The 15,074-nt window shown below is 43.7% G+C and overlaps 1 protein-coding gene across 7 annotated transcripts in view; it reads right to left on the reverse strand.

Annotated features, from left to right (window-relative positions):
* Positions 1 to 15,074, reverse strand: part of LOC122556119 (TRAF2 and NCK-interacting protein kinase-like) — a 254,751-nt gene that overhangs the window by 97,611 nt on the left and 142,066 nt on the right. For all 7 annotated transcript variants that reach the window (XM_043702582.1, XM_043702583.1, XM_043702587.1 and 4 more), the window contains exon 4: positions 7,842 to 7,967. In XM_043702582.1, the coding sequence (XP_043558517.1) occupies positions 7,842 to 7,967 (126 nt within the window). The remainder of the gene's footprint in view (positions 1 to 7,841; positions 7,968 to 15,074) is intronic.

The following is a 15,074-nucleotide window of genomic DNA, read 5'->3' on the forward strand; positions in this document are numbered from 1 at the left end:
TGGGAGAGACAAAGACAGAGAGAAAAGGAGAAAGAGAGAGAGAGAGACAAAGAGAGAGAGACATCTAAATGAGTGGGGAGGACCAGAGAAAGAGAGAAGAGGGAAGACAGAAAGAGAAAAGAGAGAGCAAAGAGAGGATAAAGAGACTGTGGAGAGGGAAGAGAGAGAGAAAATAAAAGAGAAAACAGAGAGGAATGAGAAGAGATTTCCTAGATAAATTGGGAAGCCTTTTAGAGATTCAGAGTTAATTTATGTTGGTTCTCACCTCCCCACCCAAACACCCTATTTTCCTACTGAAATATGCAGTGTATTGGCCTGAACATTATCCCAATTTAGATGGTAAAAGCCCTCTCCTCTTTGGGGATCCTATCAACTCGTCTGATGGTCCTCCCATCACTTCCAAAACCAGAGTCTAATGATCCCTGGAACTGGGTTTGACACTGCCAGTCATCTCTTCAATGGGAAACAACTGTGCATTAACAAAACCTTTGGAGACAAGCGGACCACATTGAAGACCATCACCGTCGGGACTGTGGTGAAGACAGTGGACACATCGCTCGCTCTCACCAGCCAAATGTTAACTTCTATGACAACAGTGCCTGTTTAATGTTGAGAGCCACACTGCTGGATTTCTGTTCTTGTTTGTTGTTGCAACACTGCCCTCTGCCACATTTTGTTGAGCCTTGAATTTGAAAACATCTCTCACTCACATAGTTAATACCCTCCCACACAAGTATTTCACCCCCTCTTTCTCCTGACCTCGTCCCCCTCAAGGCCTGGCACAGTCATCAAGTTTTCTGGTTAATTAATCCTCTCAGATAGTTGAGGATCTCATGTTTCGACACACAGCTTAATTACTCCTCAACTCATTGAATCATAGGATCCCCACAGTGCAGAAAGAGGTCATTCAGCCCATCAAGTCTGCACCAACCCACGAAAGAGTATCCCACCCAGACTCCCTACCTTATTCACGTATCCTGCATTTAGCATGGCCAATCCATCTAACCTCCACATCTTTGGACTGTGGGAGGAAATTAGAGCACCCTTTCTGATTATTCTGGTTTCCCAATGATGGAAATGAAAGGCTCAGTATTTCAGCACAAGTTAAATGTTTAAGCATTACAAAATTCTTTGTGTTATCTCTCTCTTTCTCTCTTCCTTTAAGATGTTCCTTAAAACCTATTTCTTTCACTAAGCTTTTGGTTGTCTGTCTTATTATCTCTTTATGTAGCTCATTGTCAATTGCTGTCTGATTCATGCTCTTGAGAAACTCTCTGAACTTGACTGTTTTAATAGTCTCCTTGATGATCTCCTATCTTCAATCACTCTGACAACCTGTAATTATTTCAAACCTCTGCTGCCATTATCAAAACCCACTCCTCTCAGAAGAGATGCTTGCAGCTGACATTCAGTTCAGTTAGGGTTTTCTTTGGGTAGACTTGCAGTCAACAATCCTTGTAACACTAGTCTATGGGGCTTATTCCCATTATGTGATGAAGAATTAACCACAAATAAGTCTTCAGCAGAAGACGCATGTACTCAAATAACAAATAGCTCATTACATACTAACTAATACAGCTTAAGATGATGAGCTACATTAATGCCTGGTAAGAGACACTGTTATCTCCTCAGATTTATAGTAACTAGCTCGACTGAACATGGTTGTAAACTGTGGAATGTAGAACTAACAACTTAGAACCTTCTCACTCAGAAACAATATTTTATATGTTAGAGGGAAAAGCTATACTAAAGTTTCCAGTTAATCCCTTCCGACCAACTGTCTTATATAATTACTTTTGAAGTCCTGTTCGCCTACCGTCCCTGTACTTGTTGACCTAAGCTGACCCCTCCAACTCGTAATGCCTTAATTTTGGAAAGTTCTCATATTTATTTTATCTCCTCTTTTAGGAAGCTGTTTGAAGCCCCTTGATTTGACCAAACCTTTATGCACATGCCCCAATATCTCCCTAAGTTGCTCCCTGTCACATATTGTTTGATAATACTTCTAAGAAGTGTCTTGGGTTATGTTCCTACATTGAGGGCACTATATAAATGCTAATTGCTGCTGCAGAGTCTTCACAAAATGCATATTTAAAAACATTCTAACATTGAAGCAACTCCTCAAGTACAAGACACGTACACTATTCTCAATGTAATCGTCATAAGATCTGAAAACTAAAAGGATGAGCAACAGTCTCGGAAGAATCATAGAATCCCTACAGTGTGGAAATAGGCCCTTCGGCCCAACAAGTCCACACTGACCCATACCCCTCCCCTTTATTTACCTCTGACTAATACACCTAACCTACACATCCCTGGACACTGTGGGCAATTTAGCACAGCCAATTCACCTAACCTGCGCAACTTTGGACTCTGGGAGGAAACTGGAGCACGGGGACACAGACACAGGGAGAATGTGCAAGCTCCAAACAGACAGTCACCCGAGACTGGAATCGAACTGGGGTCTCTCCTGCTGTGATGCAGTAATGCTAACCACTGAACCACTGTGCTGCCCCAAGCCAGCAGCCACCAGTGTTGGTGTAGTAGTAATATTATTGGACTAGTAATTCAGAGGCCCAGTTAATGCTTTGGGAGTTCCAATCCCACCAAGAAAGCTGATGGAATTTTAATTCAGTTCAAACACCTGAGGTTGATCTTATTATTAGTCGTGGAGATCACAAAACTATAATTAATTGTCATAAGGGTTCATCTGGTTCAGTAGGGTCCTTTAGGGAAGGATATCAGCTGTCCTTTCCCAGTCTGGTCTACACATGATTCCAGATGCACAGCAATTTGGTTGATTCTCAACTGCCCTCTGAAAAGACGTAGCAAGCCATTCAGTTCAAGGGCAGTTAGGAAAGAGCAACAAATGCAGTCTTGCCAGCAATGCCCACACAGCGTCATAGAGATGTAGAGCATCTTCAGTCCAACCCATCCATTCCAACCAGATATCCCAACCCAATCTAGTCCCACCTGCCAGCACCCGGCCCATATCCCACCAAAACCCTCCATTCATATACCCATCCAGATGCCTTTTAAATGTTGCAGTTGTACCAGCCTCCACCATTTCCTCTGGCAGTCCATTCCACACACGTACCACCCTCTGCTTGAAAACGTTGCCCCTTAGGTCTCTTTTATATCTTTCCCCTCTTACCCTAAACCTGTGCCCTCTAGTTCTGGAGTCACCCACCCCAGGGAAAAGATCTTGTCTATTTACCTTACCCTTGCCACTTATGATTTTATAAACCTCTATAAGGTCACCCCTCAGCCTCTGACGCTCCAGGGAAAACAGTATCAGCCTGTTCAGCCTCTCCCTGTAGCTCAAATCCTCCAACCCTGGCAACATTCTTGTAAATTTTTTCTGAATCCTTTCAAGTTTCACAACATCTTTCAGATAGGAAGGAGACCAGAACTGCATGCAGTATTCCAAAACTGGCCTAACCAACGTCCTGTACAGCCACAACATGACTTCCCAACCCCTGTACTCAATGCTCAGACCAATAAAAGAAAACATACCAAATGCCTTCTTCGCTATCTTATCTACCTGTGACTCTATTTTCAATGAGCTATGAACCTGCACTCCAAGGTCTCTTTGTTCAGCAACACTCCCTAGGACTTACCATTAAGTGTATCAGCTGAAAATGTGTTGCTGGAAAAGCGCAGCAGGTCAGGCAGCATCCAGGGAACAGGAGAATCGACGTTTCGGGCATAAGCCCTTCTTCAGGAATCACTGAAGAAGGATTCCTGAAGAAGGGCTTATGCCCGAAACGTCGATTCTCCTGTTCCCTGGATGCTGCCTGACCTGCTGCGCTATTCCAGCAACACATTTTCAGCTCTGATCTCCAGCATCTGCAGACCTCACTTTCTCCATTAAGTGTATAAGTCCTGCTAAGATTTGCTTTCCCAAATGCAGCACCTTGCATTTATCTAAATTCAACTCCATCTACCACCACTCGGTCCATTGGCCCATTTGATCAAGATCCCGTTGTAATCTTAGGTAACCTTCTTCGCTGTCCACCACAGCTCCAATTTTGGTGTCATCTGCAAACTTACTAAATATACCTCCTATGTTCATATCCAAATCATTTATATATATGATGAAACGTAGTGGACCCAGCACCTATCCTTGTGGCACTCCACCAGTCACAGGCCTCCAGTCTGAAAAACAACCCTCCACCACCACCCTCTGTCTTCTATCGTCAAGCCAGTTCTGTATCCAAATGGCTAGTTCTTCCTGTATTCCACAAGATACAACCTTGCTAACCAATTTCCCATAGGAACCTTGTTGAACGCGTTACAGAAGTCCATATAGATCACGCCTACCTATCTATTGACCAAAGCTGATTTTAACTCACAAATACGTCCATTCAAATAATTTGCATAAATTTCCAGTCCATACAAATCTAACAAGAGCTTGGACTTCTGCAATTTCAGCGTCACTTTTTATTTCCCTATATATGAAAGAAAAATTCAGTGAGTAACTCTCAGAAGTCGCTCATTGGCGTAAAGCACTCTGTGATGTCTGGAGGTTGTGAAAGGCATCAGAGAAATACAAGCTCTTTCTTTTGCAATGCTTTGTATGAAGAAGCTTTCTTCCTGTTCACTGTTACAAATCACTTGTAATTAATCCCATTTGAAAACTATTATAAATTATTTGTAGCACAGAAACAGACCATCCAGCCCAAGTACTTCACACTATCATTTGCATTCCATCCCAACCTATCCCCAGTCCTCTTCACCTTTACTCCACATGATACCCCTCTGTTCCTTACTCCTTTATTCCTTTTTTTTGTTTATATAAAGAAGAATTTTAATGCTAATTATTACTTTATTTCTTTATTCTCCTACTTATCCTACAAAGGTAATGCTTAACCTTTTAAACTTTGTTTCTTTGACTATTTTGAACCTAAGTTTTTTTGTACAGGGGTACCTTTGTACCAAAGATGGTGCTGCATGTGGTGAGATTATATACTTTTCAATGTAAATCTGTACTTGAATACACGTGACAAAAAAATCTAAATCTATTTTCTGATGGTTTATCCAGCTTCCCCTCAAACACATCTGCACTGTTTACCTCAATGATTCCTTGTGGTAGCCAGTTCCATGTTCTCACCAGTCTTCCTGAATTTCTCATTAGATTTATCAGCATTTTATAATTTTAGTGCCTGGCTCTAGTCTACCTAAGAAAGTGGTATCATTTTCTCAGCAAACAACCCATCAAACACTTCTTTAATTTTAAAGATGTCTTTCAGGTCACATCTCAAAGAATCCTCATAGCATGGAAGCAGGCCATTTGGCTCATCGAGTCCACACCAACCCTCTGAAGAGTGTCCCACCTAGACCCAGACCCAAAATCCTGCATTTACCATGGCACATCTTTGGACTGTGAGAGGAAACTGGAGCAATCCCACACAGACATGAGGGAAACATGCAAACTCCACACAGACAGGCACCTGGACTGGAATTGAGCTGAGGCCCCTGGCACTGTGAGGCAGCAATGCTAACCACTAAGCCACCATGCCGCCCTTCTCAGTCTCAGTTTTTTCTTTTCTAGAGTAGAGAGTCACTGCTTTTTCAGTCCTTCCTAATAGACATGAATAATTTCCCAACATTCTGTTGCTTTGAGTTGTATTTGGACTTCCAGAAGGTATTCAGCAAGGTTTCTCACAAAAGGCTAAGTTCTAGGATAAGAGTCATAGTGTTGGAGGTAGTATACTGGCATGGATAGGGGATTAGTTAATGGATAGGAAATAGCGAGTGGGGATAAAAGGTTATTTTTCAGGTCGGTGATCGTAACCAAGGGTTCCACAGAAATCAATGCTGGGGCCACAACTGATTACAATATACATGAAAGACTTGGAAGCAGGAAGTAAATGTACTGCAGCCAAATTTGCAGATTACATGAAAATAGGTCAAACGCTGGTTGCGGAGGGGATACAAACAGTTTAAGAGGAGAGAGTGATATGTTAACCAAGTGGCCAAAATGTTGGCAAATGGAATATCTTGTGGGAAAATGTGAAGTTCATTGCGGAAGGGAGGACAAAAGAACACGGTGGCTCAATGGTTAGCACTGTTGCCTCACAGCACCAGGTACCAGGGTTCAATTCCAGCCTCAGGCGACTGTCTGTGTGGAGTTTGCATATTCTCCCTGTGTCTATGTGGGTTTCCTCCCACAGTCCAAAGATGTCTAGGTTAGTGAATTGGCTGTGCTAAATTGCCCATAGTGTTCAGGGATGTGTAGGTTAGGTGCATTAATCAGGGGGAAATATAGGGTCGGGGAAATGGGTCTGGGTTATTCTTCAGTGGTTCGGTGTGGACGTGTTGGCCTAAAAGGCCTATTTCCACACTGTAGGAATTCTATTTAAACGGAGAAAAACTGCAACACAAAGGGACTTAGAGATACCTGTGCACAAAACGTATAAAACTAGCACACAAGTGCAGCAGGTTCTTTGGAAGAGTGTAAGAGTAGGGAAGCTTTACTGCAATTGTACAAGGTGCTGGTGAGACCAAACCTGGAGTACTGAGAGAAGTCTTGGTCCCCTAAAAAAGGAAAGGTATTATTTCAATGGAGACAGTTCAGAGAAGGTTCATTAGGATTATCCCCGGTGTGGAAGGATTGTCTTATGAGCAAAGATTAAACAGACTGCAGCTCCACATATTGGAGTTGAGAAGAATGAGAAGGCATCTCATTGAAACACATGGGATTCTTAAGGGGTTTGATAGGGTCAATTCTAAGAGGATGTTTTCCCTCATGGGAGAGTCTAGGACCAGAGGGAACAATAAAAGGGCTGCCTGTTTAAGATGAGGAGGAATTACTTTGCTCAGAGAGTTGAGAGACTTTGGAACTCTTTGCCGCAGAGAGCAGTGGGGGCAGAGTCCCTGTGTAAATTTAAGGCAGAGATAGTGAGATTCTTGATCAGTAGAGGAATCAAGGGTTATGGGGAAAACACAGGACAGAGAGCATTAGGAATATTGGATCAGCCATGATCTGATTGAATGGTGGAGCAGGCTTGAGCAGTTACATGGTCTACTCTTGTTCCTATTTCTTATGGTCTTAATCTAGTAACTTATCTTTCTTTGCACCTTCTCCATCATTTCTCTGTCCTTTTCATCGTATGGTAAACACAGTACTGAATAGAACATAGATCATATCACAGAATCCCTACAGTGTGTAAAGAAGCCATTGAGTCTGTGCCAAACCTCATTCCACCCTAAACCCATCCCTCCATCCTATCCCTGTAACTCCACATTTACCATGCCCTGCATATCCTTGGAGACAACAGGGCAATTTATCATAGCCAATTCCACCTCGTCTGCGCATCATGTGGGACGAAACCAGAGCACCTGGAGGAAACCCAGACACACACAGGGAGAACATGCAAACGTCACAATGAGGGTAGAATTGAATGCCGGGCCATGGCGCTAGGGCTAACCACTGTGCCACCGTGCTGCTAAAGGTTCAATACACATCGAGCATCATTCCTCTGTTCAGTGCGACATTTCAATTATAGGAATTAGTCTTATCTACTTGGAATAGTATTAAATCATATCTCGTCTTCCCCTTCAGAACAAAGACAGTGACAATCTCAGGTACAACTTGCCCTTGATGAATATTATCTCTGCTACAAACTATTGCGGGTTCACCCACTAAATGAAGAACAATGGCCCAACAGTGGATGACACCTAAAGAGCAGAAGAGTTTCAAAATAGCCTTAAGGAACTGTCTTTGTTGGATGGTACCCCTCTGCAAATAGCTCCAACTTTATTGCATGCTGCAAGAAAGAACTTATTTCAATGCAACACATCTGACTCATCATGAAATAACATTGGCATCAATTTACCCAAAGCTGGTCATCCACTCCAGGAGGATTCTTTTTAATGAAGGCTCCATAATAGGTGGCAACATTTCGATGGTGTGAATACTTCTTTAGCATATTAATTTCCTGTTTGATCTCCTCCTCTTCATCCTGTGAAAATAAATGAACATGTTTGGAAGTAGTTAGTTATGTGAACAATCGGATGAAGTTTTGCACTCTTAGTTTGGCAGGTGAGGCGATTTCATATAACGCCATATCAACATTTGCACAAATTACTGGAAGGCGCTGAGTCAGGTAAGCCATGTAGTGAATAAAGCAGATGAGATCTTGGGGTTTATAAATAGGAGGACAGATTCAAAATATCAGGAAAACAGGCTAAACTGTGTGACCCCAGCAATGTATTGTGTCTAATTCTCAGCACCGCACTCCAGAAAGGACAAATTTTTGATTGTCAGGGAAACCCAAGGAGGTGGGGGGAGGGCTGGAATGGCAGGGAACAGGAAAATAATTTGAGTTAAGGTCACATTCAAATCAGCCACGGGCCTAATAAATGGTGGAACAGACTTGATGGGCTGAATGGCTGACAACTGGTCCTGTTTCATCTGATCTTACTTGAAGGCTTTGGATGGAATGGTAGGATAACGTTTCTGGATTTGAAAACTATTTCTAATGAATAAATGTGAATTTTTAAAAAGTGAGTATCAGTTATTGTGATCATGAAACTACTGGATTGTCACAAAAGCCCAAGTGGTTCATATGTCCTACAGGGAAGACATTCTGACATCCATTTCTAGTTCAGTCTACACGTGACTCCAGGGGCACAAGGTGATTTATTCTTAACTACCCTCTCAAAACAGCCCAGCAAGCCACTCAGTCATGCGAGAACTACAAGGTCCTCCGTGATTCAGAAGGCAGTTCACCACCATCTTCCTGTGGGAAAGTAGAGGAGGACAATAATTGCTGGCCTAACCCAGCTATGCCCACAGCCTATAAAATAATAAATTAAAGACAAGCAATTCTTGAGCATCATTCTGAGGATGAAAGGCATACAGTTATGTGGATTGATTGGAGATGTTGGGGCACCAACTTAAGACTGAGATGAGGGGAATTTCTTGTCTCCACGGTTTTGAACCTTTGCATCTCCTTACCACATGAAGCAGTGGGGTTCAAAGTCCTTTTGTAGGATTAAGGCTGAGATAGATTCTTGATCAGTAGGCGAATCAAGGGTTACAGGGAAAGGGCAGGAAAGTGGACATGAGGGATGTCAGACCAGCCATGATCCTATTGAAAGAAGGAGCTGGCTCAAAGGGAGGGACTGACTGGCCTACTCCTGTACTTATTTTTTATGGTCTGCTGTTCTCCAAAGAACAGAAAAGGCAGCGAATGGTAGTGGTGTTAATAGTCCAGAAGCATTTAGATAAATAAAAGAAAGAGAAACAGATTCTGAAAATCTGATAATCAGAAGACACAGATGTCAACTGGATTGGCAAAGGAATTGTGGAATGAATGAAGAAAGTTTGGAATGCACTGCCCCACTTGAGTGATGGATATATATTCAGTTAGGCCCTGTAAAGGGAATGAGATAAGTACCTGATGGGGATGTATGGAAAGAGGGGATAGTGGGACTGACGAGTGTGCTGTTTGGAAGGAAAAGCAGTGGGTGAGTGGCCTCCTTCTTGCTGTAGTGTGCTGTGATTCAATTCAGTATCAGTTTGATTTCAAAATGATTAAGTGTAACCACCATGACATTAATGGGTAAGCGAGCTAATGAATTGTATGAAACAGAAAACCCATTTCCTGTTGTCAAATGAGCAGCTTTCCTGTTCCTCATGCCTCACCTGAACCCAGCTTCCTGTTGATGTCTCACATTTTCCTTTAACTCTTGTTGATGCAGCAAGAATGTATTATTTCCACTTTGACAATCAGAGATTACTGGAGAATAGAATCAGGCGACAGAGAAAGAGAATCTTTTATGTGACAAAGTGCTGTGGTCCAGAATCTGCTGCCTGACTTCAGTGGTGAAAGTGGATTTAATTACAACATTTTGAGGGATAATTAAATAAAACTTTCTATTTCAAGTGTTTATAGGATCTGGGAGAGCAGCAGGAGGACTGGGACTAATTGTAAAGCTCTTTCAAACAGCCAGCAGAAGTAAGATAGGACGAATGGTCTGCATTTGCTGCTGCTTGATTCTGTCATCTATGTTATGAAAACATTTCTGGAGCAAAAGATCTCCTTGGAAGGAACTTATTTAGAAGAGTCTGCAGTACTTGAAAATAACTCTTCAAAAACTATGACGATCTCGGCCTACTCACTAATTTACTGTGAGACAGAATCACACTAAGTGAGTTTGGTCATAGGATATTGATTGGAGCTAGATGTATTTTTATAAGTTGTCATGGTTACCATTCCTGATGCTATCTTCAGATTCCAGATTGTAATTAATTGAATTTACATTCACCAGCTGCCATGTTGGAGTTTTGACCTCATGCCCCCAGAGCCTGGGTTTGATGATAATTAGCCCATTGGCATTAACCACAACACCACAATCTCCTCAGACAGTGGTGCAAACCTGGGGTCCATGAAGCTCACTCCCACTCCAATTTTTATACTCTGCCCAGGTTTTGCCTTAAGGCATTTGCAAAGAGGCTATGGCAGAACAGTCACTGGGCTAGTACGCTGAGGCTCAGGCTAGTGTTCAGAAGACACAGATTGAAATGCGACCGTGGTGGCTGGTGCAATATAGATTCAGTTATTTAACATTTAGGACCTAAAACTAGTCTCAGAAATAATGGCCATGACAACTTATTATAAAAATCCATCCAACTCCTCTGGGACTGATCCTTACCTGGTCTGACCCACATGTGACTCCAAATCCACAGCAATCTGCATCATTTGGATAAATGTCCTAGCAAGACATTCAACTGAAAGGCAATTAGGGATGGGTAACAAATGCCAGCCTTGCCAGTGCACCTGTATCTGATATAAGCGTGTATCATCTCAAACTCAATTTCATCAGTTCAGCAATGCTAAGACAGCACCTTCCAAATCCGCAGCCCCTCTCATCCAGCAGGACAAGGACAACAGATATACTGCCATCACCCAGAGAGTGGTGGCTGTGTGGAATGCTCTGCCCCAGAGGGCAGTGGAGGCCCAGTCTCTGGATTCATTTAAGAAAGAGTTGGATAGAGCTATCAAGAATAGTGGAATCAAGGGTTATGGAGGTAAGGCAGGAACAGGATACTGATTAAGGATGATCAGCCATGATCATATTGAATGGTGGTGCAGGCTCGAAGGGCAGAATGGCCTACTCCTGCACCTATTGTCTATTGTCTATTATCTATAAGTTCCCCGTCAAGCCACTCACCATCCTGACGTGGAACTGTTTTGACATTCTTTCAGTTTGGCTGGATCAAAATCCTGGAATTCCCTCCCTAACAGCATTGCGGGTTTATGTCCAGAGTGAAAAAGTGTGGCACTGGAAAAGCATAGCCGGTCATGCAGCATCCGAGGAGCAGGAGAGTCAACGTTTCAAGCATAAGCTCTGGCCAGCATACGGACTGCAGTGATTCAAGAAGCCAACTCAAAAACAACCTGGGATGGGCAAAACAATGCTGGCCCAGGCAGCGACATCCACATCCCATGAATGAATAAAATAAGAAAAATTTAATGAATAATGATTTTTGACTTCCAATTTCCCATACAATCCAATATCCCTTAGGGTCTGTGTTGCTTTGAGGAATCTCTTCCGAAAGACCACCCAAGCTGGTGAAGAAGCTGAGGAGGTGCCAACCATTTTCGATGGCCCCAATTGGAGACTAATACAAAAATAAAATGTGGCTATAAAAACTTTTTCAGCTATCCCGAGGTGGTGAAAGATTCGGCACAAATGCAAGTCAGTGTTTCTTTTTCTCCAGAAAGGGCGAAAATTTCCAGTGACATCAGTTTAAATATTGTCATCAGATTAATAATCTCAGCTCCTTCAATTAGTTTCAGCTAAGCGAGTCATTATTGGGTGAGGGGAGGGGGCATTACGTAGACAATCGAGGAGGTGGGAAACACTCAAGTACAGATTTATTTTCACAAGAAGTGAATGAGAAATGGGATGAGAGATGAAATAATTACAGAAATTTTACCAGAGTTGATATTGCCAGGAATGTCAAAGCTAGGCCCATCATTAAGATCTCATCGTTAAACTGGAGGGAGATGACAGGACCATAATCTACAGTCAGAACTGTGACTGCTTTGGAACAATAATGTTTCCGTCATGTGTCACCAGATTTCTAAAGATGGCTGCAGGGAGGAGATGCTGTTGAAAGCAGAGTGCTTTACCACCTATAGTCTGACAGGGGCAAAGTGAGGTGAGGACAGATAAAGCACACTTGAACTACTCTACTCAAAATACAAAGCTAGTTTCAGCTCAGCAGTACTGGAAATGAAAGTGAAAATGATGAGAAATGCGTGACACGTCAAAGTGTACTTGTCATCTCACTGTGTCAGGCAGCAGCAATGGCAATGGATGTGAGGACACAGCATAGCACTGTGTCTGAGAGGGCGACATTTACACACCCACTTCTCCATCAGTCGGGGTAGGCAGCCCTTAAAAAGCCCAATCACTGCATAAATTGTTAAATAACAACAACACACCATATGCACCGGTACTGTACCCCAGGGTTATACAGTGACAGATTCGTCCCCACCAGACCGGCATCCCAAAGTTATACAGTGACAGACCTGTCCCCACCAGTACTGTATCCCAGTGTTATACAGTGACAGATCAGTCCCCATCAGTACTGTATCCTAGTATTATACAGTGACTGACCTACCCCCACCAGTACAGTACCCAGTGTTATACAGTGACAGACCTGCCCCCACCAGTACTGTATCCCAGTGTTATACGGTGAGAGACCTGTCCTCACCAGTATTGTATCCCAGTATTATACAGTGACAGACCTACCCCCACCAGTACAGTACCCCAGTGTTTTACAGTGACAGACCTGTCCTCACCAGTGCTGTACCCCAGTATTATACAGTGATAGACCTGTCCCCACCAGTACAGTACCCCAGTATTATACAGTGACAGACCTACACCCACCAGTACTGTATCCCAGTGTTATACAGTGACAGATCAGTCCCCATCAGTACTGTATCCCAGTATTATACAGTGACAGACCTACCCCCACCAGTACAGTACCCCAGTATTATACAGTGACAGACCTACCCCCACCAGTACTGTATCCCAGTGTTATACAGTTACAGATCAGTCCCCATCAGTACTGTATCCCAGTATTATACAGTGACAGACCTACCCCCACCAGTACAGTACCCCAGTGTTATACAGTGACAGACCTGTCCTCACCAGTGCTGTACCCCAGTGTTATACAGTGACAGATCTGTCCCCACCAGACTTGTATCACAGAGTTATACAGTGACAGACCTACACCCACCAGTATAGTACCCCAGTATTATACAGTGACAGACCTGTCCTCACCAGTACTGTATTCAATGTTATACAGTTACAGACCTGTCCCACCAGTACAGTACCCCACTGCTATGTAGTAACAGACCTGTCCCCACCAGTGCTGTACCCCAGTGTTATACAGTGACAGATCTGTCCCCACCAGACTTGTATCCCAGAATTATACAGTGACAGACCTACCCCCACCAGTACAGTACCCAGTGTTATACAGTGACAGACCTGCCCCCACCAGTACTGTATCCCAGGGTTATACGGTGAGAGACCTGTCCTCACCAGTATTGTATCCCAGTATTATACGGTGACAGACCTGTCCCCACCAATATTGTATTCAGTGTTATACAGTTACAGACCTGTCCCACCAATACAGTACCCCACTGCTATATAGTAACAGACCTGTCCCCACCAGTGCTGTACCCCAGTGCCATACAGTGACAGGCCTGTCCTCACAAGTACAGTACCCCAGTATTATTCAGTAACAGACCGGTCCCCACCCCTTCAGTACCCCAGTATTATACAGTAACAGACAGTCCCCACCAGTATTGTATCCCATTGCTACATGACAGACCTGTCCCCACCAATACTATACCTCAGTGCTATACAGTGACAGACCTGTCCCCACCAGTACTATTGCCCAGTGTTATACAGTGACAGACTTGCCCCCAGAGATACCGTATCTCGGTGCTACACAGTGAAAGACCTGGCCCCACCAGTACTGTACCCCAGTTTACACTGCAACACCTTTTGCCACCAATACTGCACTCCAATGATATTTTCTATTTATTCGTGGAATGTGAGCGTCATTAGCTGGTCAGCATCTATTGCTAGCATCGTGAACCACTGCAGTGGGTTGACCCACAATGCAAAAAGGGACGGTATTTTCAGATTTTGACCCAGCAATAGTGAAGGAATGCTATATATTTCCTAGTCAGGATGGTGACTCGCTTGAGGGGAACTTGAAGGTGTTGGTTGCTGCCCTTGTCTTTCTAAATGGAGGTGGTTATGGGTTTGAACGGTAATCAGTGACTGACCTACTCCAATACTGCTGTACCCAGTGTCATACATTGAAAGACCTGACCTCACTAATACTGTACTCCAGTGTTACACAGTGACAGACCTGTCCCCACCAGTACTGTACCCCAGTGTTGTGCAGTGACAGACTCATCCCCACCAGTACTGTACCCCAGTGTTGTACAGTGACAGACCTGTCCATATCAGTAATGTACACCAGCGTTATACAGTGGCATACCTGTCCCGCCAGTAATGTATCCCAGTGTCACACAATGACAGCCCTGTCCCCTCCGGTACTGTATTCCAGTGTTATACAGTGACAGACCTGGCCTCACAAGTACTGTAACCCACTGCTACACATTAATAGACCTATCCCCACCAGTACTGTACTCCAATGTTACACAGTGACAGGCCTATCCTCACGGGTATTGTATCCCACTGTTACATAGTCACAGACCTGTCCCCACCAGTACTGTACCAGTGTTATACATTAACAGACCTGTCCCCACCACTATTGTACCCAGTGTTATATACTAGAATGGCCCCAGCTATGCCTGCCTCTTCGTAGGATATGCGGAACAGTCCATCTTCCACAGCTACACTGGCACCAACCCCCACCTTTTCCTCCGCTACATCGATGACTGTATCGGCGCTGCCTCGTGCTCCCACGAGGTGGTTGAACAGTTCATCCACTTTACCAACACCTTCCACCCCGACCTCAAATTCACCTGGACCGTCTCAGACTCCTCCCTCCCCTCCCTAGACCTTTC

Source organism: Chiloscyllium plagiosum, chromosome 13 (assembly GCF_004010195.1).
Source record: "Chiloscyllium plagiosum isolate BGI_BamShark_2017 chromosome 13, ASM401019v2, whole genome shotgun sequence".
In the NCBI taxonomy this organism is placed as follows: domain Eukaryota; kingdom Metazoa; phylum Chordata; class Chondrichthyes; order Orectolobiformes; family Hemiscylliidae; genus Chiloscyllium; species Chiloscyllium plagiosum.